Below are 16,689 nucleotides of genomic sequence, written 5' to 3'. Positions count from 1 at the left end.
CATGTGGGAGACCTGAAAGAAGTTCCTGGTTCCTGGCTTCAGATCGGCGCAGTACTGGCCGTTACGCTCACTTGGGGAGTGAATCATCAGACGGAAGATCTTCCTCTCTGTCTCTTCTCCTCTCTGTACATCTAACTTTGCAATAAATAAATAAATCCTAAAAAAAAAAAAAAAAAAGCCTTGGCTGTTAACAAGACAACTACTAGGGGAAACTCTGTTCTTGGGCCTTTTCTCTACATAACAGAGAGGCAGAGGAAAGTAGGAGCTGAGAAGACGCAGGCAAAAAAGGCACCCAAAGAAGTGTGCAGGAGGCTTCTCCAGTCCTTATTACGAGAGGAAATGCTGGCTGGAGCTTAAGATTTATTATTACTACAATTATTCTTTAAAGATTTATTTTTTTTTTATTGGAAAGTCAGATTTACAGAGCAGAGACAAAGATCTTCCATCCATTGGTTCACTCTCCAAATGGCCACAATAGCTGGAGCTGAGCCGATCTGATCTGAAGCCAGGAACAAGGAGCTTCTTCTGGGCACAGGGTCCCAAGGAATTGGGCCATCCTCCACTGCTTTCCCAGGCCACAAGCAGGCAGCTACAATGGGAAGTGGAGCAGCCAGGGTATGAACTGGTGCTCATACGGGATCCTGGCACATTCAAGGCAAGGACGTTAGCCACTAGGCTACCACAGCAGGCCCAAGATTTATTATTTTTATTGGAAAGGCAGATTTATAGGGAAGGAGAGACAGAAAAATCTTCCATTTGCTGGTTCATTCCCTAAATGGCCACAATGGCCAGAGCTGAATTAATCCAAAGTCAGGAGCTAGGAGCTTCTTTTAGCTGTCTCATGCAGGTGCAGGGTCCCAGGGCTTTGGGCCATCCTCTGCTGCTTTCCCAGGCCATGAGCAGAGAGCTGAATAGAAAGTAGAGCAGCTGAGACACAAACCTGATTGTGTAACCGTTTGGGATCCTGGTGCTTGCAAAGTGAGGATTTAGTCACTGAACGACCATACCAGACCAATACACTGAGTCTTCTATGAGGCATGTGAGAGAACAGCATGCAGATCGTGCTAACCAGTTGTGGGGGACTGAAGACCCCTGATGCAATCACTTCTCACTGCTGCTGTGGCCAAACGCTGGCGTAACAGCCACCAATGTGGGAAGCCTTGATTGTGCTTGTTAACTCCCAGTAAGTCTCCCAGACTCACCACTTGTTCCCGGCCTGGGCCTTTTAAGTGGAGTCAGTCCATGCCCACCACCCCGCCACTGCTCCACGCTGTACTCCAGCATTTCTTCCCTCCTCCATGGGCCCTGTGTGACCTGCCCCTACCCATCCAGCCAGCTTGGTTTTTCCTGTTTCCCAGTCTCCATCCCCTAACATCTGTGTGTTTTTTTTTTTTTTAAGATTTATTTTATAAGATATACATACAGATATACAAGAGGAGGACAGAGAGGAAGATCTTCCATCCAATGATTCACTCCTCAAACAGCTGCAATGGCTGGAGCTGAGCCGATCTGAAGCCAGGAGCCTGGAACTTCTTCCAGGTCTCCCACGCGGGTGCAGGGTCCCAAGGCTTTGGGTCGTCCTCCACTGCTTTTCCAGGCCACAAACAGGGAACTGGATGGGAAGCGGGGCTCTGGGATTAGAACCAGCGTCTATATGGGATCCTGGCACGTTCAAGGCAAGGATTTTAGCCATTAAGTCACTGTGCCGGGCCCGCTGCTTCTTTTTTTAATGTTTCTAGTTCATCTTGCGGCTTCATCCACCTGCATCCCCACACCATGAGCTCCCCAAGCACCAGGTTGTGGTTTATTCCTTGCTGTAGCCCCCAGACAAGCATGCAGTAGACACTCAATAATGTCTGTTGCACAAACAATGAAGGCAGATGCAATCTGGGCGCAGACCAGACTATCTCTGGAATGCTCCTGCGCCTACCCCCAGGGAGCAGAGCTGGGGGATGAGGGATAGGGGTAGCAGACCTGTTTTGACTGCTAGAAATGTTTTAAGTTTGCATCACCTTTACACAGAGGCCAGAGAAGGAGTTAAGAAGGCGGCTGAGGTTCTGGGAGGAGGATGTTGGGGGCAGGGATGCCCTGTGCTATCTCCAGGCTAGAACCCTAGGTCAGACAAGATGTGTGTGTATAAGCACTAATGGGCTTGGAGGCTGGTGATCCCAGCGAAAAAATCAAAGGCCTGTGGCTGTAGGGGGACCGTTGTAGGGACTGTCTGTCATGCATGCGTGAGCAGTGTCATATGATGTCCCTGGCCCACTATGGCGAGTCCACAGGGAGGAAAGCCAGCTGCGGGTCTTGCTCGCTCAGGCTGTGTGTGTGTGCACCTGGGCAGAGCTGAGCTGTATGGCCCCACAGGTGCTTCTCCCTTACAGCTCGAGTGGGAGCTAGGAGCTTGTGCAGCTCTCCACGTATGGCGGGATTTGTGCCGGCTCAGCACTTTCCCCTCCAGCCTTCCCTATCGGGACCAGGCTTCCTGTTTGGGCAAGGAGCCGGGTCCTGTGTGCTCTCCGTGCTAATGCCTTGGACGTCACAGAAAGGATCCCACCCAAGCCTACCTATCCCTCCCATCCCATCCTGGCTGGGAGGAGCCCGGCCTGTCTGCCCTCCCCCTCACCAGGCTTTCCAGCTCTGTACCGACTGCAGCCTGGCTCCAAGGCCCTTTGTCAAATTCCCCTCAGACACTTAGAGCTATTGACCTCAGTGCCCATTTATTATACATGGGGTTCAGTGCTTCTCAAAGACTTCCAGGACCGCCCATTGGCTGGCACTAGGAGGGCATGGGAGCAGCTTCCTTCGAGAGGTGGGGCCCTTGGACCCCTGCTTGGGGCAGCTACCAGGCCCTGGTGGGGTCTGGGCCAGCCGGGCTGAATTCATGCCCATCAGGCAGAGCGGCTCTAAATAGAATCCACACTTGACTCATCTGTGGCTGGTCCCCTGGTCAAGCACAGTTGGCCCCGGGGGGTCTTCACAAATCCTGGGCAGGTGCTGAGGAAGAGAGTTGGGGCTGAGAGACTGGCTGTGCTACAGCAGCTAAGCCCATGCCTCATATGTCCATTTGCCCGCCCGTGCCCACCTGAGCGATGCCAGCCATGGTGCCCGTGGGGAGGGCAGGCAAGGCACCTGCCACCGTCAATCCAACAGTTTCTTGATACACCAGCAGCACAGAAGGACGTAGGCGATTTCCTTCAGGATCTGCTGCAGGCCCTGCCACCCTGTGCCTGTCTTGATGATGGGCACCTGGAAGTCGGCATCTTGCAGGAGCCCTCTGAGGGTGAAGGGCAGGGTGTGGGCGAGAGGCTGTGTCCGGAGCTGCATGTGGGAGCAGTTGTGAGGAAAGGGGTAGGAGGGGCGGGGGGTTGCCTTTTATGACCACTGTTTCCACCCTTCCCCCTCGGGCCTCATGACTGCAGACAAAGGCCCCAGGGTCTGGCACAGGGAAAGTTCTGGGCCTAGGAAAGGGCTGAGTCAGCCTCTGTGGCCAGGGATAGGGTGGGGCCAGCAGAAGGGCAGGCCTGGCCACTCTACCATTCACTCTCCCCAGGCACGCCAGCTCAGCGTCCCTCCTTCTGGCCTGGGTGCTGTCCTGCCTGGCTGCCCCTGCCCCAGGAGTTGGTCCAACTCCTGCCTCTGCTCTCTGGTGAGCTCCTGCTGCGGCTAACCCTGGGAACTGGTCAGCAAGAGCCCCCTTCCAGCCTTTTATGTCCTATCCCCCACCCTGGGGGACCTCTCGGAGCCAGCTCGGAGCAGGAATACCATAGCCAGAGCATCAGGCACAGTGAGAGGCACGGTTTATTGTCAGGCTGCACCCAAGGACAGCCCTCTCCTTCTTCTAGGTGGTGGGGGGAGGGAGGTACATCACATCCGGGAATTGCGTTCCTCGTTTTCATTCTCCAGTAGGTAGGCTGGGCGGTAGCTGGGCTGTCCTCCTGGGCTCAGGCACTTGAGGGCTGGGTTCCTCACTGTGTTCTCGCGGCTCCCCAGTGACGTGTACCTGGGGAAGGGGGGATGTGGAGAGGCAGGTGGGTGATGGGTGGGCTTTTCTGGTGGCTCTCGTGCCATTCACAACCCCCTCCAGTCTTCTTGCCCTCATGGCCTTACCCTTGGTCATACAGGATGCAGTACGGGATGAAGAGCTGACGCAGAAAGTCCCAGATGTTTCTGTAGGTCCAGTCCTGTGAGGTGAGTCATAGGAGAATCACTAGTCCACCCTGTTGTCCCACACCCGCCCCTGCTGCTGGACTGGGGCCCAGCCAAGGCTCCTGCACCGCCCTGGCCTCCAGGCAAACTCCTGCCACCGACCGACTGCTATGTCCTTGCTCCGGTGAGGCTGAGGAATCCTCTCTTGCACTCCCTGTCCGTCCTTCAAGGGTACGGGCTGAGGGAGGACAGTGAGGGCCCATGGGCATCCAAGGCAATGCCAGGAGGTGCTGCCTCATGAGGATGTGAGTGCTCTAGACCTCGGTGGTGATGTGCAATGTGTCTAAGTGCAGAAGTTTAAACTGCTTCAAGAACACAGGCATCCCATTTCAAGAATGCTGGTTTGAGGGGCTGGTGCCATGGTATAACAGGCTAAGCCTTCACCTGTGGCATTGGCATCCTACATGGGCACCAGTGCAAGTTCCGGTGGCTCCATTTCTCCTCCAGTTCCCTGCTTGTTGCCTGGGAAAGCAGTGAATGACCCAAGTCCTTGGGACCCTGCACTCATGTGGGAGACCCAGAAGCAGCTCCTGGCTTCAGATTGGCTCAGCTCTGGTCATCATGGCTATTTAGGAAGCGAACCAGGGGATGGAATATCTCTGTCTCTCCTTGGTACATCTATCTGCCTTTCTGATAAAAATGAATAAATCTTAAAAAACCAAGTCTTACACACACACGTGCACACACACATTATGTATGTGTTTATTAGAGTCCTGGCTGCTCCCTGCTAAGGCAGCAGTAATGGTGCAAGTACTTGGCCTCTGCTGACATTGTGGGAGACCCATGTGACTTTCTGGTCCCTAGCTTTGGGCTGGCCTAAACCTAACTAATGTGGGGAGTACTAGAGTGAGTGTTATATCTTTCTATTTCAAATAAATAATTTTTAAGAACTTTGAACTATAGTGCATATGTTGTAAGAGTTATTTTTGTTTAAACATTATTTACTTATTTGTTTTCATCTCTTGGAAAGGCAGAGATTATACCACATGGGAGAGAGAGAGACAGCAGGAAAGACATAAGTCATCTCTCTTTTTCTGGTTCACTCTGCAGTAGACGGAGCTGGGCCAGGCCAAAGCCAAGAGCCAGGAACTCAGGCCAGGGCTCCCACATGGGTGGTGACCCAAGTCCATGCCAGATTTTCACTGCCCCAGAGTATACACTAGCACAAAGCCAGAATTGGGAATGGGGCTGGGCCTAGGACCCAGGCACTGCACCAGGGGGTGTGGGCATCTCAAGCCACGTGGTTTTTACTGTTATGCCAGATCCATGCCCAAATTCGTCTTTTTCAAGTACATAGTTCAGAGGCTTTTAGTGATTTCATTTTAACTAAAAACTTAAAACATAACAATGGCTAGCGGCTATCATATTGGGGGAGCACAGGTCTAAGTTGCTGTTCTGTCCATAGCACCAAGTACAATGCCTGCCACTGAACTTGTGCTAAGTACTGGTCAGAAGGATGAATGAGGGGCTGGCACCATGGCATATTAGGTTAAGCCACCCCCTTTGGTGCCACCATCCTATCATGGGCATTGGTTCAACCCCAAATGCTCTGTTTCCGGCTCAGCTCTGTTAATGTGCCTGGGAAAGCAGCCTGAGCCTCTGACCCAAGGTAGGAGACCCAGAAGCAGCTCTTGGCTCTGGCCGCTGTGGCTACTTGGGGAGTGAACCAGTAGAGGGAATAATCTCTCTCCCTCTTTCTATAACTCTGCCTTTCAAATAAAATTGAATCTTTGGTGCCCCTTTGTTCAAGCCTCAGGTGTTAACCTCCTGCTGGGGGGCCAGAGTGCAGTGACTGAGCCTCCAAATTCCCGTTCCCTTACCAGCAGTGGATTGATGCGCATGAACGAGGGCCAGCCTGGGTCTGTGGGGCTGAAGGGGCAGAGGCTACGGGAGTAGGGGTCCGTCCGGCGAGTGCCCATCAGCACAGCCTCCAGCTGGGGGTACTGTGCCCGCAGCTTCCCCAGGGCCTGCTTCATGTCGCCCTCGGCCTCCAACACCTGCAGATGATACCTTGGGAAGGAACAGAATGTGTGTGTGTGTGGGGGGGGGGGGGTGCTGGGTCAGAGTGGATTCTGTGGGGCCTTCCTGGAAGCCCAAACCTGCTGCCGCCCCCCATTACCTCTTGATGGTGTCCTGCAGGAACTGCTCCAGCTCAGGGAAAGGGGAGACACTGCGGATATACAGGATCTGGAGGGGTTTTGGAACGTCAGGGAATTTCCTGGGGAGGGGGAAGAATCCACAGGCTTGCCAGCATGGACGCGGAGGGGCTCTGTGGGGAGCTTGTGGTCTTCCCTGTGCCCATGGTGGGGGGTTGGGGAAAACAGCCTCTGGTCTCCCCAGTCTGTCACACGCATCTGGAAGCCCACTCTTCCGGCTCAGCACATATCCCCTCTTTCACTTCCCCAACAGGACTGTGATGTGACTGCCCTGTGGGGGCTGGGCCCAGCATATATCAGATGCTCAGTAAGTATGATGGTGGTGTGTGGTGAGAGGATGGAAATGATGGCTCATGGTGGCCACCTCCTGCTTTCCCCCACCCATGCACCCTCAGATGGGGAGCTGGAGAGCAGGACTGGTTGGGGTGCTCACCTCTGCACAACTGCATGGAACAGGTGCAGGAGGGCGGTGCAGTCCTTGCCACCATTGAAGCCCACGCAGAGCTGAGGCAGGCTGTAGCGGGCCAGGGCACTCTCAATAGTCTGCAAGGCACCGGCAACCTTTTTTCCTAGAGAAGACCCTGTCGGACAGGCATGGAAGAGGGCACGAGATGGAACACTCTGGCTTTGTCCAAAGGGAGCCACATTGCTTGGCTTTCCCTCTCCGTCTTCCTGGGGTTTCAAGGTCAAAGTCCCAGCCACTCCTGCTGCTCCTTGGCCTGCCATTCAGCCCGTACCACACCTCAGCTAGGTCTCAGCGTCTTTCCCTGACTGTGGGGTACAGGTCCTGGCTTCCTTCCAGGCCCTCTTACATACGGTTAGCTCTTGCCCACCTCCTGGTCAGACCAAATCCTCCATGTCCCTTTACCACTTCCATGTCCCTTTACCACTTCTCAGCAAGGCTGATTCCCTGCTGGGGAGTCCCTGGGGCCTCTCTGGGCTCCCACCTGCTCACCTGCTGAAGGCCAACCTTTCTGGGGAAATCACTGGTTTGTGAAAACAGAGACAGGCCCCTGTCCTGCTGAGCTCCATCCCACTCCCTGAGCAGGTACTCAGGTCAATGCCCATTGGAAGGAGAAAGGAACAAAAAAAAGCTTCCTTCTCCCCTGCCTTCCTGGATTCCCAGGGAAGCCCCAGGAGCTCTGGTATACTGAGATCTAGGGTAGCACCTGGGGCCTGACGCGTGCTGCCCCTCGTCCCTTCCTCCTCTACCTGATGCAGCGAGCTTGTACACAGCTTCGCCTGCCTGCTCCACAGCATTGGGCTGGTAGGGGACCAGCGATCCCGGGGGCAAACGGGAGGTCAGATAGGCCAGACATTCCTCCAAGGGCTGCTCTTCCTCCGAATCCAGAGTCAGTTTGACCTGGTAGTAGTTGCTACCCCAGTCCGGGTAGGAACCCAGGCTGAGGCTACGCCCAAAGTGGGCCTGGGCCTCGGCCAGGACAGGGGCAATGGAGGCCTCACCCACGGCCACATACAGTTCCCGCGAGTGGAATCGGACTGCTGTGTTCTGGAATAGTTCCTTCAGCCCTTCCAGCACCCGTTTCAGCAGCTCTGGGATGCCGGGGAAGAGGTAGACATTTCGGACGGAGACCAGCGGGAACCTGAAGGGGTGCCCCGTGCGGGGGTCCGTGCCATAATGCAGACGGGCAGAGGAAGGCACCAGTGTCAGCTTCTCCCAGCCCTCACTGCCGAAGGCTTTGATGGCCGCTTCCAGCTCGGGGTGTGGTTGTAGCTGATCTCCAAAGGCTTGTGCTACTGCCTCAAAAGTCACGTCGTCGTGCGTGGGGCCGATGCCACCCGCGGTGAGGACGTGGGTGAAGCGGCTGGAGAAGGCGGTGATCTCAGCGGCGATGGTGGCCACTTCATCTGGCACGACAGAAACCCGGCAGACCTGAACCCCCAGGGAACGCAATGTCCGGCACAGGAAGTAGGTGTTCGTGTCCTGAGTGTGGCCCTGGGCAGGTGGTGGGAAGGGGAGGGGAAGACTGTCAGTACTGTGTGGATGGAGAGGAGGGGAGAGAATATGACCGCTGGCACCTGCTGCTGATGGGGGTACTCTGCTGTTTGGCGGGACGCTTTAGGCTGCAGAGGGGCCTGCACGGAGCAAGCCTACTAGAATGGAGTCAGGGAGAGTGCACATCACCAAGGTTGGTGGACTGAGAGCTCACTCAACTCTCCCTCGGAAATGTTTCCTGCTCTGTTCTCCTCTATCCCCAGGGCCACCAAGCAGGTGCATGGTACTTTTCACCCGGACAATGGTAACTGCTGCATGGTTGGGCTCCTGGCCTGCATCCCCTTCTCTGCTTGGGGTCTGCTGAGTAACCTTCCTCATGCGTCACTGCCATTGCATCACTCCTGGCTCAGCAGCCGTTTGTTGTTGCCAACTGTATACAGAATAAAGTTCATGTTCCTTTGCTCTTTTCTGAGGCGGTTTGTACTGTGCACCTCATTTTCTTTTCTGACCCCATATGCTCCTGATTCTCTATGGAGGAGTTATTGTTTCAGAATTTGCACTCTGGAGTAAGGGAAAAAAATCAAGCTGCTGGCCCGTTGCTATCATTTCCTAGGGCTGTCACCTTGGGAAGCCCTCAATCCAGACTCAGTCAAACAACCTACTAACAGGGGCTGGTGTGGTAGCTCAACATGTTAATCCTCCACCCTCAAACAGTGGGATCTCATAAGGGTGAAGGTTTGTGTCCCGACTGCTCCACTTCCCTGCTTGTGGCCTGGGAAAGCAGTTGAGGACGGCCTGAAGCCTTGAGACCCTGCACCCATATGGGAGACCTAGAAGAAGCTCCTGGTCCTGGCTTTGGATCAGCTCAGCTACAACCATTGTGGTTGCTTGGGGAATGAGCCAGGGGATGGAAGATCTTTCTGTCTCTCCTACTTTAACTCTGCTTTTCCAATCAAATAAATATATTACAAAATAAGAGAGTAACCTACTACCTGAGGTTTATAATGAAAGTAACAATTGATAGTTACTGTGTGGATTAGGAAAACCAGGTAGGTGATGAAATAAGCTTATTGCCAGCCCCTGGGAAGCTCTCAAAAAAAAAAAAAAAAAAAGGGCGGGGGGCTAATTTTTTTTTTAAGATTTATTTATTTATTTTTTTTTATTGGAAAGGCGGATATACAGAAAGGAAGATCTTTCATCTGATGATTCACTCCCCAAGTGAGCCGCAACGGCTGGTGCTGTGCCGATCTGAAGCCAGGAACTTCTTTCAGGTCTCCCACATGGGTGCAGGGTCCCAAGGCTTCGGGCTGTCCTCGACTGCTTTCCCAGGCCACAGGCAGGGAGCTGGAAGGAAAGCGGGGCTGCCGGGATAGAACCGGCATCCATATGGGATCCCGGGTGTGCAAGGCGAGGACCTTAACCACTGCACCACCGCGCCGGGGGGCCCCCCCCTGCCATTCTTGTATGAGACCCATGGAGTTCTAGGCACCTGGCTTTAACCAGAATTGGCTTGAGCTATTACAGCCATTTGGGGTGTAAATCAGCAGATGTAAGATTGTCACTCTGTCCTTCAAATAAATCTTTAAAAAGAAATATAGCATTGGGGCGGGCCCTGGGGCACAACAGGTTAAGCTTCCACCTGAGGTGCCTGTATCTTCAGTGGTGCTAGCCCAAGTCCTGGCTGCTCCAATTCTGACCCAGTTCCCTGTTGATGAGCCTGGGAAGGCAGCAGGAGATAGTGCAAGTTCTTGGGCCCCTGCTACCCACAAGGGAGACCAGGAAGAAGCTTCAGGCTTTGTTCTGGCCCAGCTCTGGACTTTGCAGCCACCTGGGGAGTGAACCAGCATACAGAAGCTCTTTTTCTGTTTCTACTCCTCTCTAACTCTTTCAAATAAATAAAAAAATCTTTCCCCAGGAAAAAAAAAATCAAAGAAAGACACCTCCTTCATGTCCTTGGGCTTGCTGTCCTGGCTTCCTAGCCCTGCTTCTACCTCACCGCCTGGCACCTTGCAGGGACTCTGTTCCAAGCTTTCCAGCAGTCATTGTGAGTGAGGAGGACCGCAGTTCCTCCGAAGCATGGGAGTTCCTCGGGGTGGGGCTCCTACTGCAGTCCACCCTGGCTCGCTTCCCTCAGCGGGGCCCCAGCAGCCCTCGCCCCGCCCCTCTCACCCCATAAAGTCGCAGATGTACCTTGAGGATCTCGTCTCCGACAATGATGATGCCCGCTGTCACGCTGCGCCCTGGGGGCGGCTCGGAGGCCCTAGATGCCATGCTTCTGTCCTCTCTGCCTCTGCGCCAGGCCCTCCAGTAGGCACCCAGACCCCCGGACAGGGGCCGAAAGCGGTGGAGGCCTGCCAGCTCTACAGGGCACTGGGGGCTATAGCCCGGGAACCGGCTCCGGGGTCCAGGGAACCTGGAGGAGCCAGAAAGGACAAGGCGGGAGCCCAGGCACGCACGGTCTTCCCTCAGTCGCCTCCAACGAAACCTTTGACGAGCGACTCCCCAACACCACAGCCCATGCTCTATTAGAGGTCCTCGACAGAAGGTTCTAAGTCTCCTTGGACTGTTCGACTTACCATTTTTAAGTGTTATCTACTCTATCTCGGGAACCTGCGCCTTTAAATGTCTTTCCGGTGCAGGGAATCTGCTCCTTGAAACCTCATCCAGAACCTTGACTCTTTGAAATGCATTCTCTCCTCCCCCACTCAGCCGGCCCTCCTGCACCCCGCCTAGCCCGGATTCCTTCTGTGCCCATCAAGTTTCGGGTGGGGGAGATGTTTCAAGTTCTCACCTGCCCACTTAGCCCCTTCACCGGGTTGTTTTCCTCTTTCCTTGCTTCATGTCCCGGGACGGCTTCCGTACTCCAAATCCCGCCCCATTCAGATGCTTCACGCCGATTGGCTAGTCTTGCTGCCGTTTAGATTACCCTGCAGGATTCCATAGGTGTGGTTGACTGTCGCTCTCAGGCTTTAGCCAGCGAGCGGGACCAATGCTAGGTTGTTATTGGCGACAGCACAGGGTCAGGGCCTTCCGGAAGGTGGGGAGGGCGGGACCCGGAGCAGAGGGCTGATTGGCGGCCCTGGATGCCCGGCGGCGCTTCCTCCTGCCCCAGCAGGTGCAGGGCAGCTTCTAACCTCCGTTCCGTGCTCCATCTATCGATCTAGCTACTTGGTTCTTGAGTCTTGGCTGGGCCCAGGGCTCGAGAGTTGGTGCTGGCTTCAGAAGGGATTCTCATCTTGTAGTCGCAGCTGGGGGCACGCCGACACAGGCAGCAGCGGTGCCCGTCGAAGAGGTGGCATTTGGATGTGCGGAAGCTTCTTTTAGCTCTGGTATTCAGGGTATTTTTTCAGCCTCTTTTGGCGAGGAAGCGTGCTGCTACTTCTTTGCCCCAGAGGGTGCTCGCGCTCCTCTCCCTCCCTCCAGGTTTTAAGCACAATGGAGGCCACCTGCCGGGATGTTGCTGTTGCTCTAATAGCTCAGCTTAAATGCTAATGTTTGCGCTAATCACCTGCATATCTGCACGACGCAAACTGAGAAAGTTTGGATGGGAACCGAGTCTGCATCTAGCCAGAATCTTCAGGTGCTGCTGGGCTGTGGGATTTTTTTTCCGGGTCTAAAGTTCATGCCATTGTTTGCAGGCGTAGGGAGCCACACCTGGCTTCATTTTATCCTACCAAATCCCTAGAGTTAACACACCCATTTCACAGAACACAACTCAAAGACAAGGGGTTGCCATGAAACCACAACATATACAAGAGGTGAAGCTAAGCTTCAAGACCATTCTTTCAGTAAGCCCAGGGTTTTTACAAAATGTCAGCAACTCCCCACACCTGGGCAGAAAGGAGGCAAAACTCCCAGTTGTCTAATGATATAAGCCACATGCCTCCTGAAATGATTCTCTTCTGATCCATTAGGCTTTTTTTTCTCAAGATTTATTATTTTTAATGGAATGCAGATTTACAGAGAGAGACAATAAGGTCTCCCAGCCACTGATTCACCTTCCATATGGATGCAAAAGGCTGGAGCTGAGCTGATTCTAAGCCAGGAGCTTCTTCCAGGTCTCCCGTGTGGGTGCAAGGTCCCAAGGTTTTGCTCCATCCTCTGCTGCTTTCCCTAGAACATAAGCAGGGAACTGGATCTGCCGGGGCACAAGCGTCTGCCTATAAGAGATGTGGCGTCAGCCACAGCAATGAGTTTGGAAGCATAAAACACTACCAGGTTCACTCCCCTCAGTTCAGAGAGCCCAAATATCTGCATTTCTAACAAACTTCCAAGTAATATTGATGCCTGTGGTCCAGAAAGGTTATTTTGAAGAACTTTTCTAGAAATAAATGGAAGGTAGAAACGCAAAACAACTAATCTCCCTTACTCAATACTACGTCTGCTGAAGCAAATACTTTACACCTGCTTTCTCAAAGTTTAGTACTTAACTACTTACATAAAACTGTTTGAAATCCCTACATTGTCCACACCCCAGACCAAAACATTAGTAAACTTAGGAATGAGGCTGGCATCATCAGTACTTACAAAGCTCCCTGGGAGATTGAGAACACCCCAACTACAGACATGGGGTGTGTAGAACTGGGGCACCTAAGTTCGTAGGTGCCTCCCTTTATTCTTGTGTGCTCCCAAATATTTGGACTTGGGGCTGGTGCCATGGCTCAACTGGATAATCCTCCATGTATAAGCACCAGCATCACCTATGGGTACTGGTTCATATCCTAGCTGCTCTACTTCTCACCCAGCTTCCTGCATGTGACCTGGGAAAGCAGTAGATACTTTGGAATCCTGTACCCATGTGGGAGACCCGTTAGAAGCTCCTGGCTTTGGATGGGCTCAGCTTGAGTCTCTGCAGCCATTTGGGGAGTGAAAAATCTTTCCAACAGAAATAAATCTTTATGAAAAAACCTGGGGCTCAGTTAAAGACAAGTTTGTTGACTGTGGGAAACAGTTCACTTGTTTTGATGAGATGGAGTTGTCCCCATATAACCTCTGCCTCAGGCTAGTAGAGTGAAATATATATTCCCGTTGTTGCTGGGCAGCAAGCCTGCCTAAAGTAGATTAAAAACCAGTTACTTCACTGTTCAAATAAATTGCATTATCAGCAAAGTGCTAAGCGTCATTATGCAACTGAAGGGCATATAATCTGAACACTGACAGTGAATGTGATGCCTCCAGCTAGAGTCGGTTTATAAAAAGGATGTATATAAATTTATAAAAATGTTCTCTTTAATTAAGGCTTTTAACGTGGAACAGATTTCTCATATAAAATAGAAGTTTCCAATACATCGCAACATAAGAAAAAAAAAAAATCAAGTCCTTGTATGTACAACATCTGGCAGAAAACGAAAACAGAAACAGTGAGGTCACAGGATCCCGGTGACACTAGGGTCTTCCTCTCGGAGCCCCGCTCCATCCGCCTGGCATGCTCTGCGGGACCACCTGTGGCTGTGGCTCACAAAGTACTCCTCTGGCTGGTGAGGCAAAGACAAGCAGCAAGCACCACATTCCCACAGTGTACTGAACATCCTTTAAATACTCAAGTGAGGAACAGGAAGGCGATGTAATGTTATCAGAAGGGTGTTAGGAACGAAGGGCAGCTGTTGGAGCCCAGGACTGCCAAGTGGCTCCCAGCTTCATTTGTCTGGTTTCTTCGGCAGCGGCCTCCGGAACAGCAAGATGTGGGGCTCTGAAAGAGGGAGGGACCTCTGAGATAGGCTCGCCCCATTCAGTTCTCAACAGCACCAAAAGTGAATCCCAACGCCTCCCACCTATCACCCACTCAGATCTTCATAACTAAATTCAGACTAAACATATGGCCTTAGCAACAGACTCAGAAGTTGGGCCTGCCTGCCAAGCAGGGAATTATGACCATCAGCTCCTTCACCGTGTTTCTACAGCCCCAGAAAGGGATGGGGGGACCCTCATTAGTCTGGCCTGGCAGCTATTGTCTGGTTTTTAACCAAGAAACAGGAATGTGCTTTCCGGCAGGGAAGGAGGCGGGAGCCATGAGTAAAACCAGGGTATGCATCTGGCCTTAAACAAAATGCCCATGAGGTAGCTTACTCTTATTTCTCATCACTCCAGTTTGGTTCAAATGGCAAAGCAGCTGCAAATGTCCTCCCCCCCCCCCCCCCTGTTTACTCAGGTTCTGGAGCTGTGTTCCTCCATTCGCTCAGAGCTGCACTGAGCCCCCACACTGACCTGGTTCATGGATCATATAGTGGACCCATCCCTGACTCTGCTGCACACCCAGATTCCTCCATTCAGACTCAGACATCAGATGGGTTTTGGGGACCAGCTTGGCGATGTCCTTGGGCAGCATGACATGCCTGTAACAGAAACACAGGGGTATGGAGCACTCCGTTCAGTTCTGGATACCCCATCTCTTGGATACAGTAAAGTGCCTGGATCCAAGCCAAGGAAAGAAAGAGAAGCTTGTTTCTGGCCTCCAGGAGTTTCTGCAACCCTGTTGTGGGGTAGAGGTGGCTGGAAATACTGGCCAAGTTATGTGAAGCCTCACAAAGGCAGGTTAAAGAGTACAAGTGAATGAGCAGTTCTAAAGAATGAACGTTTGGGTTCCAGGCACCACTGATGTTTATAATTCTGCCTCCTACAGGATCATCTGGTAGATTACCCGCCATGCACCGGGATCCTCCAAGAGTGCTTGGTGCCGGTCACGTAGGGAGTCATCGTGTAGTTTAGGAGTGGAGTGTGTAAGACCCACCATAGAAGGTGGGGCTCTCGTTGGACTTTTTAAAAAATCGTGACACTCATGTTCCTAACTGGGAAGGGATGTGCCATGAGCCGTGAGAAATCCCAGCTTCCCCACCAAGGGTAAATCTCCATGGCGAAGACATTATCCTGTGACTCAATCACACCGGCCCGGGTTGACGTCATCACGCACAACAAAAATGTTCCAAGTGCTCTCCCTGCACTAGTTAGTGAAGGTTTGCTTCTCCCCCCCTTCTAAAGAGTTAATTCTAGTCTGAATGTTTGAAAATAGCTCACACTATAACCAGCCCCTGGAACAAAAATCTGGCAAAACAAAAACAAAAAAGTTCCTCTCTTAAACCAAATGCCACTGCCAAACTACCAGTTATGTCTCCTGAGGGCTGAAGGCAGTGATTTCTCCCGGCCCTGCAGGGCCCTGCAGACGTGTCACCCGCAAACAGCGTTGGGCGTGGATGTAGAGGGAAGCAGCTGAGGGAGATCAAAGTAATGGAGCCCAAGAGCCGCCTCGGGGGATCCCGGCTTTTCAAAGTTGGTTAACGGGGCTGGTGAACCCTCACCAGGTGCCTGAAGGCACCAACAGGGTGGAGTGAAGAAACAAGCTTCCCCCAAACCTAGGAATAGTCTTTAACTATTACAAGGAACGCAGACATTTGGACAATTGCGTCCTCCCTCTCTTTCTTATTATGGGCTCAGAATTCTGACCCCAAACACTTTACCCATCTTGGCTGTGCGGTCAGGGATTGCTGGTCTCTTTCTCTCCCCACCCTGTGTCCCCCGTCACATCCTCCATAGACTTCAGGGCCCCGAACTGACGGCGGAGCCGCGCCGTGTCGTAGGCAACCCCCTCCCACGGACCCTTTCTTCGCCGCCTCCTGCCTTGGAAGCTAGATCACCAAACGGCCCCTGAATAAAAACATCCACTTTCTCCAAACGCGGGAAGCCTGGCTCTGCTTTTGGCCGCCTTCACCCGGCGGATTCGACAGCAGCTCCCCAGTATGCCGAGACGAAGCGCTCGAGACGCACAAGGGTGGACGAAGGTGGTTAGATTCCACATCCCACTGCTTTTCACGATCGCTAGACCCCCTTCACGCATGCGCCTGTCACCTGGGGAGCTGCTCGCCCCCTCCCTTGGCGCAGGCGCGTTCCGCCCCGCGCCCACCTCGCCCGTTAGGCTCCCGCGCATGCGCACGCCCACCCCGGCCGCCTCCGTCCTCGTCTTCGCTCCTCCAAGACTCACGGCCTCACTGCGGTCCCCCTACCCCACGCCGGCACTAACCGGTATTCGAACTCCTCGTCGTCATATTTATCCGAATAATAAATCTGTTTGTGCGACATAACTCGGCCTGAGGGTGAGCAGCCCCGCGCGGCCAACCTCTCAACTCCCGACAACACGCGCTCCCACCCTCTTTGGCCTCACTTTCAAACACACCGCCCGCGTTTCCTATTGGTCTCCCGGGCTCGAGGCGGGACAGTTCCACCCTCAAGGCCTCCGATTGGTTTAGTCGTCCATGCGCCTCTAGCCCTTATTGGACTATCCCCCTTACGTTTCTCAAGGCCGGGATTTGGGGCAAAGCTAGGCTTCTTATTGGCTCATACGACTCTTGTGTACGTTTTGGCGCTACTATTGGCTGGCTC

General features: G+C 53.2%; 3 protein-coding genes across 4 annotated transcripts; all 3 read right to left on the bottom strand.

The window, feature by feature from the left end:
- Positions 1-2,676: 2,676 nt before the first annotated feature.
- LOC121168554 (lens epithelial protein) lies at positions 2,677-3,678 on the bottom strand. Its single transcript, XM_040998799.1, has 2 exons — positions 3,083-3,678; positions 2,677-2,994 (listed from the first exon to the last, which is right to left on the bottom strand). Exon 1 carries the CDS (start codon positions 3,322-3,324, stop codon positions 3,139-3,141), a length of 186 nt encoding a protein of 61 aa, XP_040854733.1. The 5' UTR covers positions 3,325-3,678; the 3' UTR covers positions 2,677-2,994; positions 3,083-3,138.
- A 102-nt stretch (positions 3,679-3,780) lies between these two features.
- Positions 3,781-11,187, bottom strand: FLAD1 (flavin adenine dinucleotide synthetase 1). Of its 2 annotated transcripts, XM_040998798.1 has the most exons (8): positions 11,111-11,187; positions 10,510-10,732; positions 7,575-8,319; positions 6,796-6,943; positions 6,326-6,424; positions 6,027-6,216; positions 4,108-4,181; positions 3,781-4,000 (listed from the first exon to the last, which is right to left on the bottom strand). In XM_040998798.1, exons 2-8 carry the CDS (start codon positions 10,588-10,590, stop codon positions 3,865-3,867), a joined length of 1,473 nt encoding a protein of 490 aa, XP_040854732.1. In that variant the 5' UTR covers positions 10,591-10,732; positions 11,111-11,187; the 3' UTR covers positions 3,781-3,864. The 2 variants fall into 2 exon arrangements, with proteins under 2 accessions (XP_040854732.1, XP_040854731.1); XM_040998797.1 differs by having other exon boundaries at positions 10,510-11,146.
- A 2,343-nt stretch (positions 11,188-13,530) lies between these two features.
- Positions 13,531-16,492, bottom strand: CKS1B (CDC28 protein kinase regulatory subunit 1B). Its single transcript, XM_040998551.1, has 3 exons — positions 16,331-16,492; positions 14,524-14,651; positions 13,531-14,008 (listed from the first exon to the last, which is right to left on the bottom strand). The coding sequence occupies exons 1-3, from the start codon at positions 16,387-16,389 to the stop codon at positions 13,956-13,958; spliced, it is 240 nt and encodes a 79-aa protein (XP_040854485.1). The 5' UTR covers positions 16,390-16,492; the 3' UTR covers positions 13,531-13,955.
- Positions 16,493-16,689: the final 197 nt, after the last annotated feature.

This window comes from Ochotona curzoniae, unplaced genomic scaffold, assembly GCF_017591425.1.
Source record: "Ochotona curzoniae isolate NIBS_2020 unplaced genomic scaffold, NIBS_Ocur_1.0 scaffold_1037, whole genome shotgun sequence".
In the NCBI taxonomy this organism is placed as follows: Eukaryota; Metazoa; Chordata; class Mammalia; order Lagomorpha; family Ochotonidae; genus Ochotona; species Ochotona curzoniae.
The sequence above is the reverse complement of the archived record's forward strand: the minus strand, read 5'-3'. Positions and strand labels throughout refer to the sequence as shown.